This window comes from Telopea speciosissima, chromosome 3, assembly GCF_018873765.1.
Source record: "Telopea speciosissima isolate NSW1024214 ecotype Mountain lineage chromosome 3, Tspe_v1, whole genome shotgun sequence".
Lineage (NCBI taxonomy): Eukaryota > Viridiplantae > Streptophyta > Magnoliopsida > Proteales > Proteaceae > Telopea > Telopea speciosissima.
The window spans coordinates 17,879,715-17,893,892 of record NC_057918.1 but is presented as its reverse complement, the minus strand read 5'-3'; the positions used below and the strand labels follow the sequence as shown (position 1 = coordinate 17,893,892).

The 14,178-nt window shown below is 39.6% G+C and overlaps 3 protein-coding genes across 3 annotated transcripts; 1 reads left to right on the top strand and 2 right to left on the bottom strand.

Moving 5' to 3' along the window:
• Positions 1-1,503, bottom strand: LOC122656587 (putative UDP-rhamnose:rhamnosyltransferase 1). Its single transcript, XM_043851179.1, has one exon. The coding sequence runs from the start codon at positions 1,458-1,460 to the stop codon at positions 42-44; it is 1,419 nt and encodes a 472-aa protein (XP_043707114.1). The 5' UTR covers positions 1,461-1,503; the 3' UTR covers positions 1-41.
• Positions 1,504-4,893: 3,390 nt separating this feature from the next.
• Positions 4,894-6,401, bottom strand: LOC122654915 (putative UDP-rhamnose:rhamnosyltransferase 1). Its single transcript, XM_043849174.1, has one exon. The coding sequence runs from the start codon at positions 6,331-6,333 to the stop codon at positions 4,894-4,896; it is 1,440 nt and encodes a 479-aa protein (XP_043705109.1). The 5' UTR covers positions 6,334-6,401.
• Positions 6,402-8,875: 2,474 nt separating this feature from the next.
• On the top strand, positions 8,876-12,367 carry LOC122656589 (acyl carrier protein 2, mitochondrial-like). Its single transcript, XM_043851182.1, has 2 exons — positions 8,876-9,093; positions 12,019-12,367. The coding sequence occupies exons 1-2, from the start codon at positions 8,887-8,889 to the stop codon at positions 12,193-12,195; spliced, it is 384 nt and encodes a 127-aa protein (XP_043707117.1). The 5' UTR covers positions 8,876-8,886; the 3' UTR covers positions 12,196-12,367.
• Positions 12,368-14,178: the final 1,811 nt, after the last annotated feature.

Sequence of the window (14,178 nt, the reverse complement as noted above, 5' to 3'; positions counted from 1 at the left end):
AAATAACATATTGAACTGCCACCAAGGGCAAGGAATCCCTTTCAACACCCATGATTAGTTCGGAGGTACTGATCGAAATCGTCTATGTATCGGTCATGTCGAGCCTTGTCTCCAAACACTTCTCTCATCTCCCTAGCTTTGACCTTGTGCTGCTCCCCCTCTCTGTCCACTGCTACTAGCCTCAGTGACTTGGCCACCGAATCCCTTGTAAACGACCCATCTCGTTCATCTCTTGGAATCTCTACCCCAATATTCTTGCTCACCAATAACCTTGCTGCCAAAGGTTGATCGATTGTTAGAGGTAATAACACAAGAGGACAACCTATTGCAAGAGCTTCAATTACCGAAGCCCATCCACAGTGACTCAAGAAAACCCCTACTGAAGGGTGTCCCAATATCCTTTTCTGAGGAGCCCACCCTAAACAGATGAAACCCTGATCACCTTGAGTTATTCTGCTCTCAAAACCTGATGGTAACATAGATAAGGTCTCCACCTCAGAGTACCCTGCTGGCCTTCTTAGTGCCCAAAAGAAGGGCAACCCAGATAGCTCTAACCCAAGAGCTACCTCATTTATTTCTTCTCTGCTCATTTCTGCTTCACTCCCAAATGCTACGTAAACCACAGTTCCTTCTCTGTGCTTGTCTAACCACTTTGTGATTTCGGCCCATTCTAGATCATCTTTGCTTCTTTCCCAAGTATCTTCTTCCTCTGAGGGAGGAAATAGACCTATTGGAATGACTGGTATCTGGTAGAGTTTCTCCCGTAGGATACCTAGAATATCACCCTCGAATTCTTCACAGCTTCTCACAATTACAAAATTTGATCCGAGGACTACCGAGTTGGATCGATGAGTGTCGGACACACAAGAATCGTTTCCACTTGAGAAGGATTCAAAGATTTTGAGGATTTCATAAAGGCGAAATGCAAGATTAGAAGGGGAAGGAATCCAATTGGGAGGAACAGTGAAGTGTTCTGGATCTGTTCGGGTATCTTCATGCGACCATGGGGAGCCAAAGAAGGCAAGCGTTGAAGCGAGGTATACACTGAAGTAGGCACATGGAACACCACGTTTAGCTGCAAGGGGTTGGAGCCAGTGATGGGAGAAGTCATGGATAATCAAATCTGGAGCTGATGAGTTCTCAAGGAAGCAACCAAAAGATCCCTCTAAACCATCGAAGGCCTTGGTAAGGTAATGGGTTTTGTTGAATGTGATGTCAGAAGTGGCTTCTGCTCCTTCTGGCAAGTTAGGGACCTGAGGTAAGGTGAGCTTCACAAAATTAATGAGAGGGGATAAATTGGGAGGGAGTTTTGGAAGCCTTTCAATATTCCTTGGTGTAGAAATGAAGGAGATGCGATGACCCCTTTTAGCTAAGCCCTTAGAGAGCTCTAGAAATGGAATCATATGACCAAAAGCTAACCATGGAAACATAACAATGTGAAGCCCATTTCTCTGAGCCATGGGAGGAATTGGAAGAGAGATCTGATGAGAGGCTGAGTTTTATTTCCTTTGATCAATCAAGAAGACAATCAGCAGAAGGATACATTAATGCCGGTCTTAATTAGTGAATTCTTATAGGCTCCGTTTGATTGCAAGGGGAATCAAAGGGAAGGGAAATTTTTTTTTTTAAATCTAAAAAAGAAAATTTTGTAATCATTATCACATGCGATTTTATAAACTATTTAAATTTTTTATCATATTTAGTAATGATATATTTTACATGTAATATTTATTTTACATTTTAAACCAAAGGACATTGGATGTAAAGTAAAGTATAATTTAATAAACAAATATGGACTGATTTGGCATTAGTGATATTGTCACATGGGATAATAATTACAAAAATTTCTCTTTTCGATGTGAAAATTTTACTTCCCTTCCCTTTAATTCCCCTTGCAACCAAACGGAGTCAAAATTGCTTAACCAGTTTCTCTTAAACAAGAAATTGGCAGCTGGAGAGACGTATACGGTTACTTTTAGATGCGATTCACATGTGGTAACCAACTAAACTGATGAGCACCATATACAGTGGCATACCTAACTAACGCACCAAAATCATGTAAGTAGTGACCCCTTGGATTTATCTTTCACATAAAAATCATGAAAGCTACAATTCAACACTTCTCTTAAAGCTGCCCAACCTCCTTTCCCCCTCATCAAGGGAGCAATTGATTATGAAATTCGATACAACCAGTCTAAGGCCATTAAGGGCTGTCCTAGCCACTAGCTAGCACCTTCAAGATGGCATTGTGTTTAAGTCGGGGGGGGGGGGGGGGGGGGGGGGGGGGGGGGGGGGGGGGGGGGGGGGGGGGGGGGGGGGGGGGGGGTAGGGGGGGGGGGGGGGGGGGGGGGGGGGGGGGGGGGGGGGGGGGGGGGGGGGGGGGGGAAAAGAAAAGGGAAAAAAAAAAAGGGAATCCCAAAAAATAAAAAAAAAAAAAAAAAAGAGGGGGGTAAACCTTTCTATCCCGTTCTTGGCTTAAGTCTCCAGCTTGGCTAACCTTTCTTACAAAGGATACTTGGTTAGATGATAGTTGTACATCTCCTTAATTAGTAATATAATTTTTTTTGCTTTCATAAAAAAAAAAAAAAAAAAGAAGATGGCAAAGTCTATTTTTCATGGTTTCAGTTATAGATAGATAAATTCTTACCAAAAAGAAAAGTTATAGCTTGTTAGAAGAGTTGGGTTGGAAATTTTTTTATTTGAGCAATGTCAATCATGTCATTTCCTTCATTTTTTTTGGGGGGGGGGGGGGGTGGGTTGAGTTTGGATCGAAATCGGCGAAGATCAGTCTTATATTGCTCCCGAATCAGCCCATATTTGCCTAGCTTTAAACTAGGTTCTCTTTAGATATCGAACATGTTGGATTGGCCAATCAGGATTGGTTGATCGGATCCCCATTTTAAAACCCTAGTGGAAGGTTGAGGATCCTATTTGCATTACCTATTTGAATATGATCGATTAAGAGTGTAGTAACTAATATGGTTGAACAGGGAAATAAAGAGAATATAAGACTTAGATTTATGTCGAAAATGTATTCACGTACTTATGAAGGGAATGCACCAAGTTTCAAGTCAATGAAAAAACTTCAAGTAAATAAATTTGTTTTCAATTGAATAGATTAATCTCCAATGAACCAATCTTCAATTGAACTACTTCAGGTAAGGTTGAGTTGTGCAAAAGAACACTCTCCTTAAGATAGTAAATAACTAAAGGACAAAGTTTTCCTTCACTCATAGAGGATGGTTCACCCACCATCTTAGGGTTCACAAACTCCTCTTGGACTAAACTTCCCTCCTGATACTCCCTATTGCCTTCGGCTGCCCCGCAATGAATGGGATCCCATTCACCGTGGGTGGAGGAAAACTCGATCCCTTCCTCTTATTCTATATTTGGAGAAATTGAAAAATTACATTACACCATCACAACCCCCCTCCCTAGAAAAAAAAGAAAAGGAAATGACATGATTTACATTGCTCATTTGCTCAAATAAAAACTTTTCCAACCCTACTCTTGTAACAAGCTATAACTTTTCCTTTTGCTAATCTATGTCACCCCCTGGTTTTCAAACGAAACTTAGATCATCCCCTCGTTTTTTAAAAAACTCAAATCACCCTTTGGTTTAGACCCCAATATGATAAATTAGTCTCTACCGTTAGTTTTATGTTGTTAAGTGATGATATCAACCAGTTAAATAAATTTAAATCCCTAAACTACCCTTGACCAATGTTGAAGATGAAGGAAGGGTAGTATTGTCAATTTAATTCTAATGTTTTAGTAGAAGAGTAAAATAGTCTTTTCACACCAATAACTAACAGCAGACTAACACCGTTACTGTAGAGAGGATAATTTGAGTTTTTTAAAAAATCAGGGGGTGATTTGAGTTTCGCTTGAAAACTAAGGGGTGACGTGTAATTTACCCTAACTAAAACCATGAACAATAGACTTTGCCATCTTGAAGGTGCTGGCTAGGACAGCCCTTAATTAATGGCCTTTGCTGGGGAAAGGAGATTGAGCGGCTTTTAGAGAAGTGTTAAAGTATTTAGGCCCACCCCCACCTCAACTAAAACCTTGAACATATCTTATATTCTTATGGCAGTTATGCAATGCATTATAAATGTTGCATCCTGAATTGTAGCTTTCATGGTTGCACCCACCATCTTAGGGTTGCATTCACTCTTACCAAGATGGAGAGGTTTATGCTAGACAAATCCGAAAACAAAGAAGATAAATTTAATTAAGAGAGAATTAATTGAATAGAATGACAGCCACCACCCCTATTTATAGATATAACGAATGATCAAGATTCAATCTCTCCTAGAGATTCCAATTCCATAAATATGGGTTTTCTCTTATATGGAGGAAACGATATGTCCAAAGACAATATATTTAACGATGCAATTCATGTTGGCCGTAGAAATAAAAGCCCATGCCTTAATAAAAGTCACAAATGGAACATAAAAGTTCTTTAAATCCATTGTCCAAAAAAATTACAATGAACTCAGACCCAAGTCCATTTAACCACACCATACCACACAAAAGTTAGAGAGGAAAACCAAGAAGACAACCAAAACAAAATAACTATGGGAAAAGTTTTAAAAGTATTTTGAAACTTCTCTTTTTAAACAAAACAAATTCAACACAGACTAATCTTTACTTTTGCTAAGGATGAACATTTTATGATCCCATTCATCATGGCGGCACCTATCGAAGACTAATTAATATAGGATGTTGAGGGGTGGAAAATTATCCTACCTAGTGCCTCTAATAATACGGAAGTGGACCTCACCCTGGCAGTGTGTTCGTGCAGGAGATAAGGTGGTCATTTCTAACCCCCATGAGAAGAACTGTATATGAACTTTACTGGATAGGGAATCTGAGAGGATAAAGATCCATTCAGCACCCATGATTAATTCTTAGGTACTGATCGAAATCATCCATGTATCGGTCATGCCCAGCCTTATCTCCAAACACCTCTCTCATCTTCCTAGCTTTGGTCTTGTGCAGCTTCCCCTCTGTGTCGTCCACTATTACTAACCTCAGTGACTTGGCCACTGAATCTCTTGTAAAAGACCCATCTCGTTCATCTCTTGGAATCTCTACCCCAATATTCTTGCTCACCAATAACCTTGCTACCAAAGGTTGATCGATTGAAAGAGGTAATAACACAAGAGGACAACCTATTGCAAGAGCTTCAATTACCGAACTCCATCCACAGTGACTCAAGAAAACCCCCACTGAAGGGTGTCCCAATATCCTTCTCTGAGGAGCCCATCCTAAACAGATGAAACCTTGACCACCTTGATTTCTGCTCTCAAAACCTGATGGTAACATGGTTAAGGTCTCCACCTCCTCAGAGGACCCTGCAGCTGCAGTTGGTCTTCTTAGTGTCCAAAAGAAGGGCAACCCTGATAGCTCTAACCCAAGAGCTACCTCATGCAATTCTTCTCTGCTCACTTGTGCTTCACTACCAAATGCTATGTAAACCACAGATCCTTCTCTTTGCTTGTCTAGCCATTTTTTTATTTCGGCCCATTCCAGATCAATTTTGCTTTCCGAAGTATCTTCTTCCTCTGAGGGTGGAAGTAGACCTATTGGAATAACTGGTATCCGGTAGAGTTTCTCCTGCAGGAGACGTAGAGAATCACCCTCAAATTCTTCACAGCTTCTCAGAATTACAAAGTTGGATCCATGGACTACGGAGTTGTATCGTTGCATGTCGGACACACCAGAATCGTTTTCACTTGAGAAGGATTCAGAGATTTTAAGGATTTCATAGAGGCGATATGCAAGATTGGAAGGGGAAGAAATCCAGTTGGGAGGAACAGTAAAGTGTTCCGGATCTATTCGGGTATCTTCTCCGGCCATACGCAACCATGGGGAACCAAAGAAGGCAAGAACTGAAGCGTTGAATATACTGAAGAAGGCACATGGAATACCATGTTTAGCTGCAAGGGGTTGCAGCCAGTGATGGGAGAAGTCATGGATAATTAAATCTGGAGGAGCTGATGAGTTCTCAAGGAAGCAACCAAAAGATCCCTCTAGACCATCGAAGGCCTTCTTAAGGTACTGGGTTTTGTTGAATGGGACATCAGAAGTGGCTTCAGCTCCCTCCGGCAAGTTGGTGACCTGAGGTAAGGTGAGCTTCACAAAATTAATTAGAGGGGATAGATTGGGAGGGAGTTTCGGAAGCCTATCAATGTTTCTAGGTGTGGAAATGAAGGAAATTTGATGACCTCTCTTAGCTAAGCCCTTGGAGAGGTCTAGAAATGGTATCATATGACCAAAAGCTAACCATGGGAACATAACGATGTGAAGCCCATTTCTCTGAGCCATGGGAGGGAGTGGAAGAGAGGCCTGACCTGAGGCAAAGATTTTATTCCTTTGATCAAGAAGATAACCAATATATATATATACCCCAGCTGCCTGTTTTACTATTTAACCCTCCCAAAAAAAATTGCCGGTCTACAAGGTTTGTAGTGCGATATCGGACGGCCCGCAATGCTCGAGCATGCTGCTCACACATTGACAGGGTGTTGGATTGCGTGTCCAAACATTGTGAGCAATTGAATGTGCGCTACACTTCTTGTCTCGCTACAGTCCAACGCTGCTTATTATTGCTTACCCAGCCTCACTTAAATAAGTCATCTGGAAATTGGAGAAATGTATCTGGTTACGTGTGGATGCCAATTTCTGCAGAATAATCGCTGAACATTCTCTAATCCTCAACACCCTATAATTAGGTTTTGATAGAATGATGGTCAAAGACACAATGGGTATGCTTGTTAGACCCGATTCCCTTGAGGGAACGAGTGTGTGACTCGTAACACACACTCTCTCTCTCCCCCCAAGAGATGTTGTGAATAGAGGTAAGGATTGTGTACGTCAAGGTTAAGGGTGTCAATTTGGGATTACAATCAAGAATCATCCCCGAACTGTCCCACCAAAACTTGGTATCGGATCCTCTTATTAATAAATAGAACGCTATTAGGATATGATTTTGGTACCTAATAATAAATGAGACAAGGCAATTTTGAAATGGAATTCTTAACAATACCAGTACCGTAATACCAATTAGGTACTAGATGGAATTGGAACTACCAGTATCCTTTCTGCTGATGTACCTTTAGTTCTTATTCTATAAAATTGTTTAGTGATGATATTAAACCATACATGAGCTTGTTTAATTTGTCCTCATTAATTTTTAGTCGTCTTTTTGAGAAGCTTACATGTAATCTTAGGGAATATAAAGAAGTAAAACCATGAAATTCATCATGGTTTCGTATTCTAAGTTTAATTTAAAAATAAAGAATACTATTGATCTCATAATAGTGAAAAGATCTATATCGTCAATAATGAAACCATCTTATTAGGAACCATTAAAGTTCTCTTTTTTACCATGCCTAGAATAGTTCAAGAACCAGTATTATCCCATCCTATTAATAATGGGACTAAGACTTAGATTTGATCCAGTTAACTAAATGGAATGGTTTTAGAATTAACACCTGTGTACTGATACCCACATGAACCCATTCCAAATAATCAAAGACAGATCTATGAATATAAGAATGGAGAATTTAAACCATGTGAATTACACTACCACTCCACTTTCAAAGAACCCCACTTTCAAAGAACCATAAAAACACTCCTTGGCTATCCCAAGTAGTAAACAAGGTACTTATTAGCCACAATTATTAAAGCTGGGAACCAGAAAAGACTCCTTTATATGATTTCACAGACTGGCCAAGTTTGACAAATTTTGACTAAGTTGGAAAGCAATCCTTGGTGATTCCCATCACTAAATAAGACACTCTTTTATCACCAAAAAATAAAATAAAAATAACACTCTTTAACCGACAAGAAGGAGAGGGTGTGACTTGTGAGAACAATGTACACACCTCCTTCTACCTTAAGTAGTTTGAAATGACCACTTTGTCACGTTTTAGATCCAAATTTCATCATATATGGTCAATATATTTGGCATGGTCTCTCTCAATAGCGAATTTTCATGGCCTCACATATTTGGATCCAGATCTTTTATAGTGCAATTGCCTGAGTTGCTTAAGTGTTGTAGACACATGGCTGCATGTCATGACCACCTTATCCTTACCTGAGCACTTTGCCTAAGTGGGGGTAATGTGATCATTGCACGAGGCCATGTGTCTGCGCCGTTTAGGCCGCTTGGGCAGTTACAATGTAGAAGATTTGGATCCTAGATATGTCCACCCCAATTCCCACATCAGCTAACTTTGGGGATGTGGCTCACAAGATAGGAAGAGAAACCCTCAATCAGTGCATTTTTGGAGTGTGGATTGAAGTATAATAGTGTACACCTATTTATACTTTTAGATTTTCCATTCTTTATTTTATCATTTGATCAATTTCACTGACGTTAAAATTTTTTATTTTTATTTTTTCAGTGAAATACTCATGTTAAAATTTACTCCATAAGAAAAGGGACCTTGGTATCTACCCATTCAGAATAATTCAGCCGAACCTACAGATTCATTTTAGCCCCCATGGATCAAGAAATCTGTGGTGTCAAAAAACAGAAAGATGAAAATTTCGTCCTTTCGTGGGTCATGCGAGCTCATAACTCCTGAATTTTCTTTACCAAAACAAAGAACTCCAGAATTTTCCAAATATATGTATTCCTTCCTTTAGGTTCTTTTTCAGATATTATTAATTCACGGCTACCGCTACCCTTAATTCAGACTTCAATTCTCATTTTTGCCCTTTTTTTTTTTTGGGTACGAATTCCCATTTTTACCCTTGCAGAAAGTAGAAACTGTATCCTTCCACTCAGATATATCATATATGTTCACCACTTTTCTCGCTTTTACAAAGGGAAGGAAGAAACCATAGTCCGTAGGAGCTGTGTGTCTCTCAATGGCGGCTAGAAATGCTCTGTTGAAGCACCTGAGAGTGAACGTTCAGGCGCGAAAGGCAACTCCGTTTGCTTTTTCATTGAATAATCTCTTTCGTCGCCACCTCTCCTCTCAGGAGGAGGTCAGAGGCTCTTTCCTCGACAAATCGGAGGTCGCTGACCGTGTCATCACCGTTGTAAAGAACTTTCAGAAAGTCGATCCTTCCAAGGTAAATCTATTCCTGTCTTGGAGAGTTATTTAGTTTAATCATATCTGGTTCGTCTTCTTCTTATGTTTCGAGATCAGAAATTAGGGTTTATATCCAGTTTCTAAAGAAATGGAAGTGAAGCACATGAACTGCAATGCCTTTGTGACGAAAGTCAAACCTTAGAATGAAGTTTTAAACTTTAATTAGCCAATTCTGATTTGGCGATCGATATCGCCTCTCATGACCAGCTGAAAATGTTGCCGTCACGTTCTTTCTCCGTTCATTTTAATATGTCTTAGTTGAGTACCAATTTATACTGGTATCTAATATTTCAGAGAAGAGGAATGTTTTGAGCTTTAGCTTAGGAGAGTCTTTTTCTCTTTCCAATTGATTTGCTGAAATCACAATATGTGTAACCATGGAGAGAGAAGCCTATCTTCGAATGGTTTGAGGAAGGGCCCCATCGGTAGAACCAGTCATTCCCCCAATCCGAAAAACCTGAAAATGGTCCCTTAAAGTGACCTTCATGGTGTCATCTGTACAAAAATGCATTTCATTCTATTTGCTGACCTTAAATCGACTTCATACTTATTGCAGTGATGAGGGTTGGCTTTAATCCATACCATTGAGAATGGATTGGTGGTTAACTTGCCATCCTAATGGTCAATCCAATGTGACCTAACCATGTTGATTTTTTGTCTATATATTTTTTTTCTATCTGACAGTGGGTAGTGAATATTGATGATGGATTGAAAAACTTCACTGGAATGTCACGGTCTTGTTTTGTGCGATAAAGTTCTTATATGATTGGGGTTCCATCTAGGATGAATAATTTTTTTCATCCTATATAAGACATTTAAGACCTACTAAATAACACAATTAAATCTTCTTTCCAATTGATCACTTGTGTGTAGAGCATGAGTCTTTTGTTCACTTTCTAGTGCATTAAATATTTTCCACTGGAAGTTACTGCCGTATCTATGGTTCAGTTGAGGCATTTCACTCGAAATTAGAATCAAACCGAGGATGGGATGCAGTTAAACATCAATCAGTCTGTTTATCACTACTGTAATGGAGTCCCGAGAGACTTGAATAGGGTATCTCTAATTATAAATGCAGCATGAACCCACCTGAGCCAGGCGGTGATTTGTTACATGATTTTTTTCCCCTTTTGGAGGGTGGCGGAGATGCGGCTAGGGTTGGGGAACCACTAAACAAAGTGAGCTCAACCAAGCCTTGTCTCATCTAATTGGGTTCGGATATGCAAACTTTCCATTTTGCTCTATTTAAAATGGTAATGTGTTAATTCCTAAGCACTAATTTCTTCTGTGATTACTTCACGCACTGCATCTTTTGCCCCCATCTTTGAGCACTTCCAAATTGAACGATATCACTCCTAACTTGTGCATTTGCTGGTCTTTGTCGCACATTTTGGGACCCCTGTGTTTTACTTCCCTCATTTCCTCTCCTGTTGGTGCAACTCTTAAGTCCCCTTCAATGTAGATATTTGTAATCCCCCTCACTGTTGCTACCCATATATGATGCACTGCATGTGGAGCACCATACAGCATTGCTTCTCTTACTCTTTATTTATGATCCGACTAAGATAACAAAAAAGAAAAACTGTGATAGTTCTAGGTTATGAATATTTTTACTAGTTCTCAATTCCTACTTTTTCCAATGTTGCATTTGATTCATTTCGATCTAATTCAACTTAACATAATACGTTTGGATTTTAAAGCATTCATTCTTGACTCCAACTTGGCAGTCAGCCCTTCTCGGGTCTCATCACTTCACAAACTGGAAGGGGTTTGGACAGTAAGGAATTGACCTTGGCAATGGTTGTGGAGGGCTGAGATGGATAGCGATCGATATTTATTTTGTGATTTTGCCTTAAATTTTATTTTGAGACCTATCTGAAGGATCATCTTTATTTCCTTGCAGTATCATTTAGTAGTCACTGATTGTAATCTCAGGCATTTGCATCAATTCATCTGAAGTCTCTGAGGAACCATTGTTGTAATTGATAATGCAGAAGGCAAAAGCTGATGAGATTCTTTGATTTTCTGGCAATTATATTCCATACACAGTACCCCCAAATTGGCTTACAATATGGTGGAATGTATCATTGTTCCTCAGAGTCTACATTCTGTTCTAACCCATAGAGTCATTGCTTTCAAGTATCATCCCTCATCTTTTGCTGTTAGCTTTTACTGTTATTCATTATGATTCTACCCGTCAAACCAAAAGAAAAAACAGGCGTAGAAGATACTCTATTTGGATCTGTTTCCTATTTTGGCTTGCAAGTCCTAGATATATTAGGCATTGGTTTTGTTAAGTGTGGATTTCTCTTGTAAAAGAACCCTGCCAAGGACATGGTTAGGCCTCCATCCACTCATGTTTTCAGGGGCAAGTCCATTCATTCAGTTTATTGAATTTGGGAGAAACCTCAGCTTTAGGTAGGATCCTCCCATTTGATCTTCATCTTTCCAAAATCTTAATCCCTCATTTTTCTCTTGTAGAAGTTAAGAGATTCTCCTTGTTCTAGTGAAGTCTTCGCAGTTTGCTAGCACAAGAGCATGGGCACCAAGTAGCAGAAACATTTTAAGGCTTGACGCTTTGATTGACTCAGATTTGTAACTGTCCACTTTTACTGGCATGATTGATTTAGATCATGTCTCTGTTGATGGCTAGAAGTAGCAACATTAAATAGGGAAAAAGAATTCCCTGAATTAGTGGTTAGATCCATCTCTGCTGCACTTAGCAAGTTGACCATTTCAGTGGGACCTTGTGTGTTCACTAGAGAATGGTTAGTAATAGGAGAATCGAGCTGACTATTGTGTCTTTTGTCTAATGACGTTCAGAATGCAATTTTAAAATAAAATTGTGATGATTTCGCCATATTTGGTTGTGTACTAACCATGTTGGTATCTGATTTTTCTGTAGGTTACACCAAACGCCAATTTTCAGAGTGATCTTGGACTTGATAGTTTGGACACTGTAGAGATTGTTATGGCTCTTGAAGAAGAGTTCGGGTTTGAGATCCCCGATAACGAAGCAGACAAGATCAACAACATTAGTCTTGCTGTTGACTTCATTGCTTCGCATCCCCAAGCTAAATAGAACAAATGAAAATTTATTGGTTTTTTTCTTGTTTTTTATTTGAATCCTAGTTAGCCTTACCTCGGAATTAAATAGCCGCATGAGAAAACTTGGATCTTGATAAATTGTTTGATCTTCAGATTATTCCTTGCATTTAATCTTGGAAGTTCTTGTTGAATAAGAAAAACAACTTCTAAAATTTGCTAGCATGCACATAATTTTCTTCTAGCTATAGAAATTGTCATACTTTGTCCTTGATGTTGGTTGCAGGCAGTACTCTTCCTGTCTTCCATGTCTTTAATACTGGTTTAGAAATATGAAGCTACTGATGGAAATGAAAAAGCAGGAGCTGTTATTAGTGATTCAATATACCAGATGTGTATATACACTGTATCAATGGTGATCTGATGCATGTTGTAACCTTAACTATCTACGTTCCCCCATCCTCTGTAGTCAGTATTTGCCATTGCAAGAACAAGTGGATTTGCTTCTGCTGTGCATGCAAGGGAAACTGTATTTACCAAGAGTCAATCATGGAATCAGGCATTTATGGGAATGATAATTCTTCAGTCTCAACCTAACCAGCATTGTGTGCCTACACAAAGTGGAACTTGATCTGCAATACAGATACAATGGCATTAGATTTGACCTGGCAACCCAATTATTAATTGGGATGGATTCAGGCACTCACTGCGATAGTAATCAAAGCTGAGAAAGCCCTTTTTGAATCTCCCTTAAGTCTGTGAACCTATTGCTGCCATCTCTGGTTTAGGGCTCTCCTCTAAGATGCATTCTTTAAGGTACTCATTGGACTGAAATTTTGGGATTTTATTTTTTGCCTTTCGATTGAAATGAAATATTCGAGGATTTTAATAAATAAAAATATTTAAGGGCTTCCTCTAAGATGGATTCTGAAGATCGTAATTCGTAAGAAGAATTTTGGTCAAAATTTTTAAAATGTATCATGAAAGGTTAGTGCCACGCAGCCAAATGCTTCAATGCTCTACTCACCTTAAGTTTAAATACCTTTGATTTCAGCCCCTGAAGAGCTTAACTTGGAGCAAATACAGTGCTGGTTCTCATAAAAATACAGAGATGATTACTCTGAAACACCCGAGGAAGCACCACCTTCTCTTCCCTACATAACTTGGGAGTCTTTATTATCCTCATGTTTTAATCTTCCACTCGCATACTAGGACTCCATCCTCACAACCATCTCCGAGGCCAAACACACTCTACCAAAGCCCCTGGACTACTCAACAAGCTCATCCTTTCTTTCACAGCTCGCTATGTGATCGATCTGATCACCCACAACCATCTCGATCCAGCTTCTCTCCCTTTCTTCAGATGGGTTTCTTTACAACATGGATTTTGCCAGACCGTCCAATCTTAGTGCACAATGACCCATTTCTCTGCACCCACAAAATTCTATTAGAAGCCCAATCTCTTGGCAGGGAAAGGGCTCGGCTTCCTCATATCAGTTCCTGCAATCAGAGGTACCCATCAACCCAATTTGGTTATTTAATGCTTTCATGAATGTGTGTACAGATTCTGGTTTCATCTCGGATGAAGACAAATTCATCTGCTGCTACTTGGGCTATCTAGTTTCTACAGCTCTTATTTTAGGGCTTTATAGAGGACAGAGTTGTTGATGCAGAGAGGACGTCGAGGGAGATGTTGAGTGCAGGTTTGATGCCAAATGATGCTACATATACAATGGTGATTGATAGGTTCTATAAGATGGGCTTTAAGTTAATCAAGGAGATGCAGAATAGCAGCCGTACACCAATTGTTGTAACCTACAATGGGCTCAGGGCTCTGCAAGCAAGGGCAGAAAAAAAATATGCTAAAATGCTGTTTAGATGCAATGCTTAATTGAGAGGGTAATCCCACCTCTGTAAACAATCAAGAACCAAAATCCATGATATTTTAACTTTGAGTGAATCAAAGTATTGTTGTAACCTACTCAGGGCTCAGGGCTCAGGGCTCAACATGCAAGGGCAG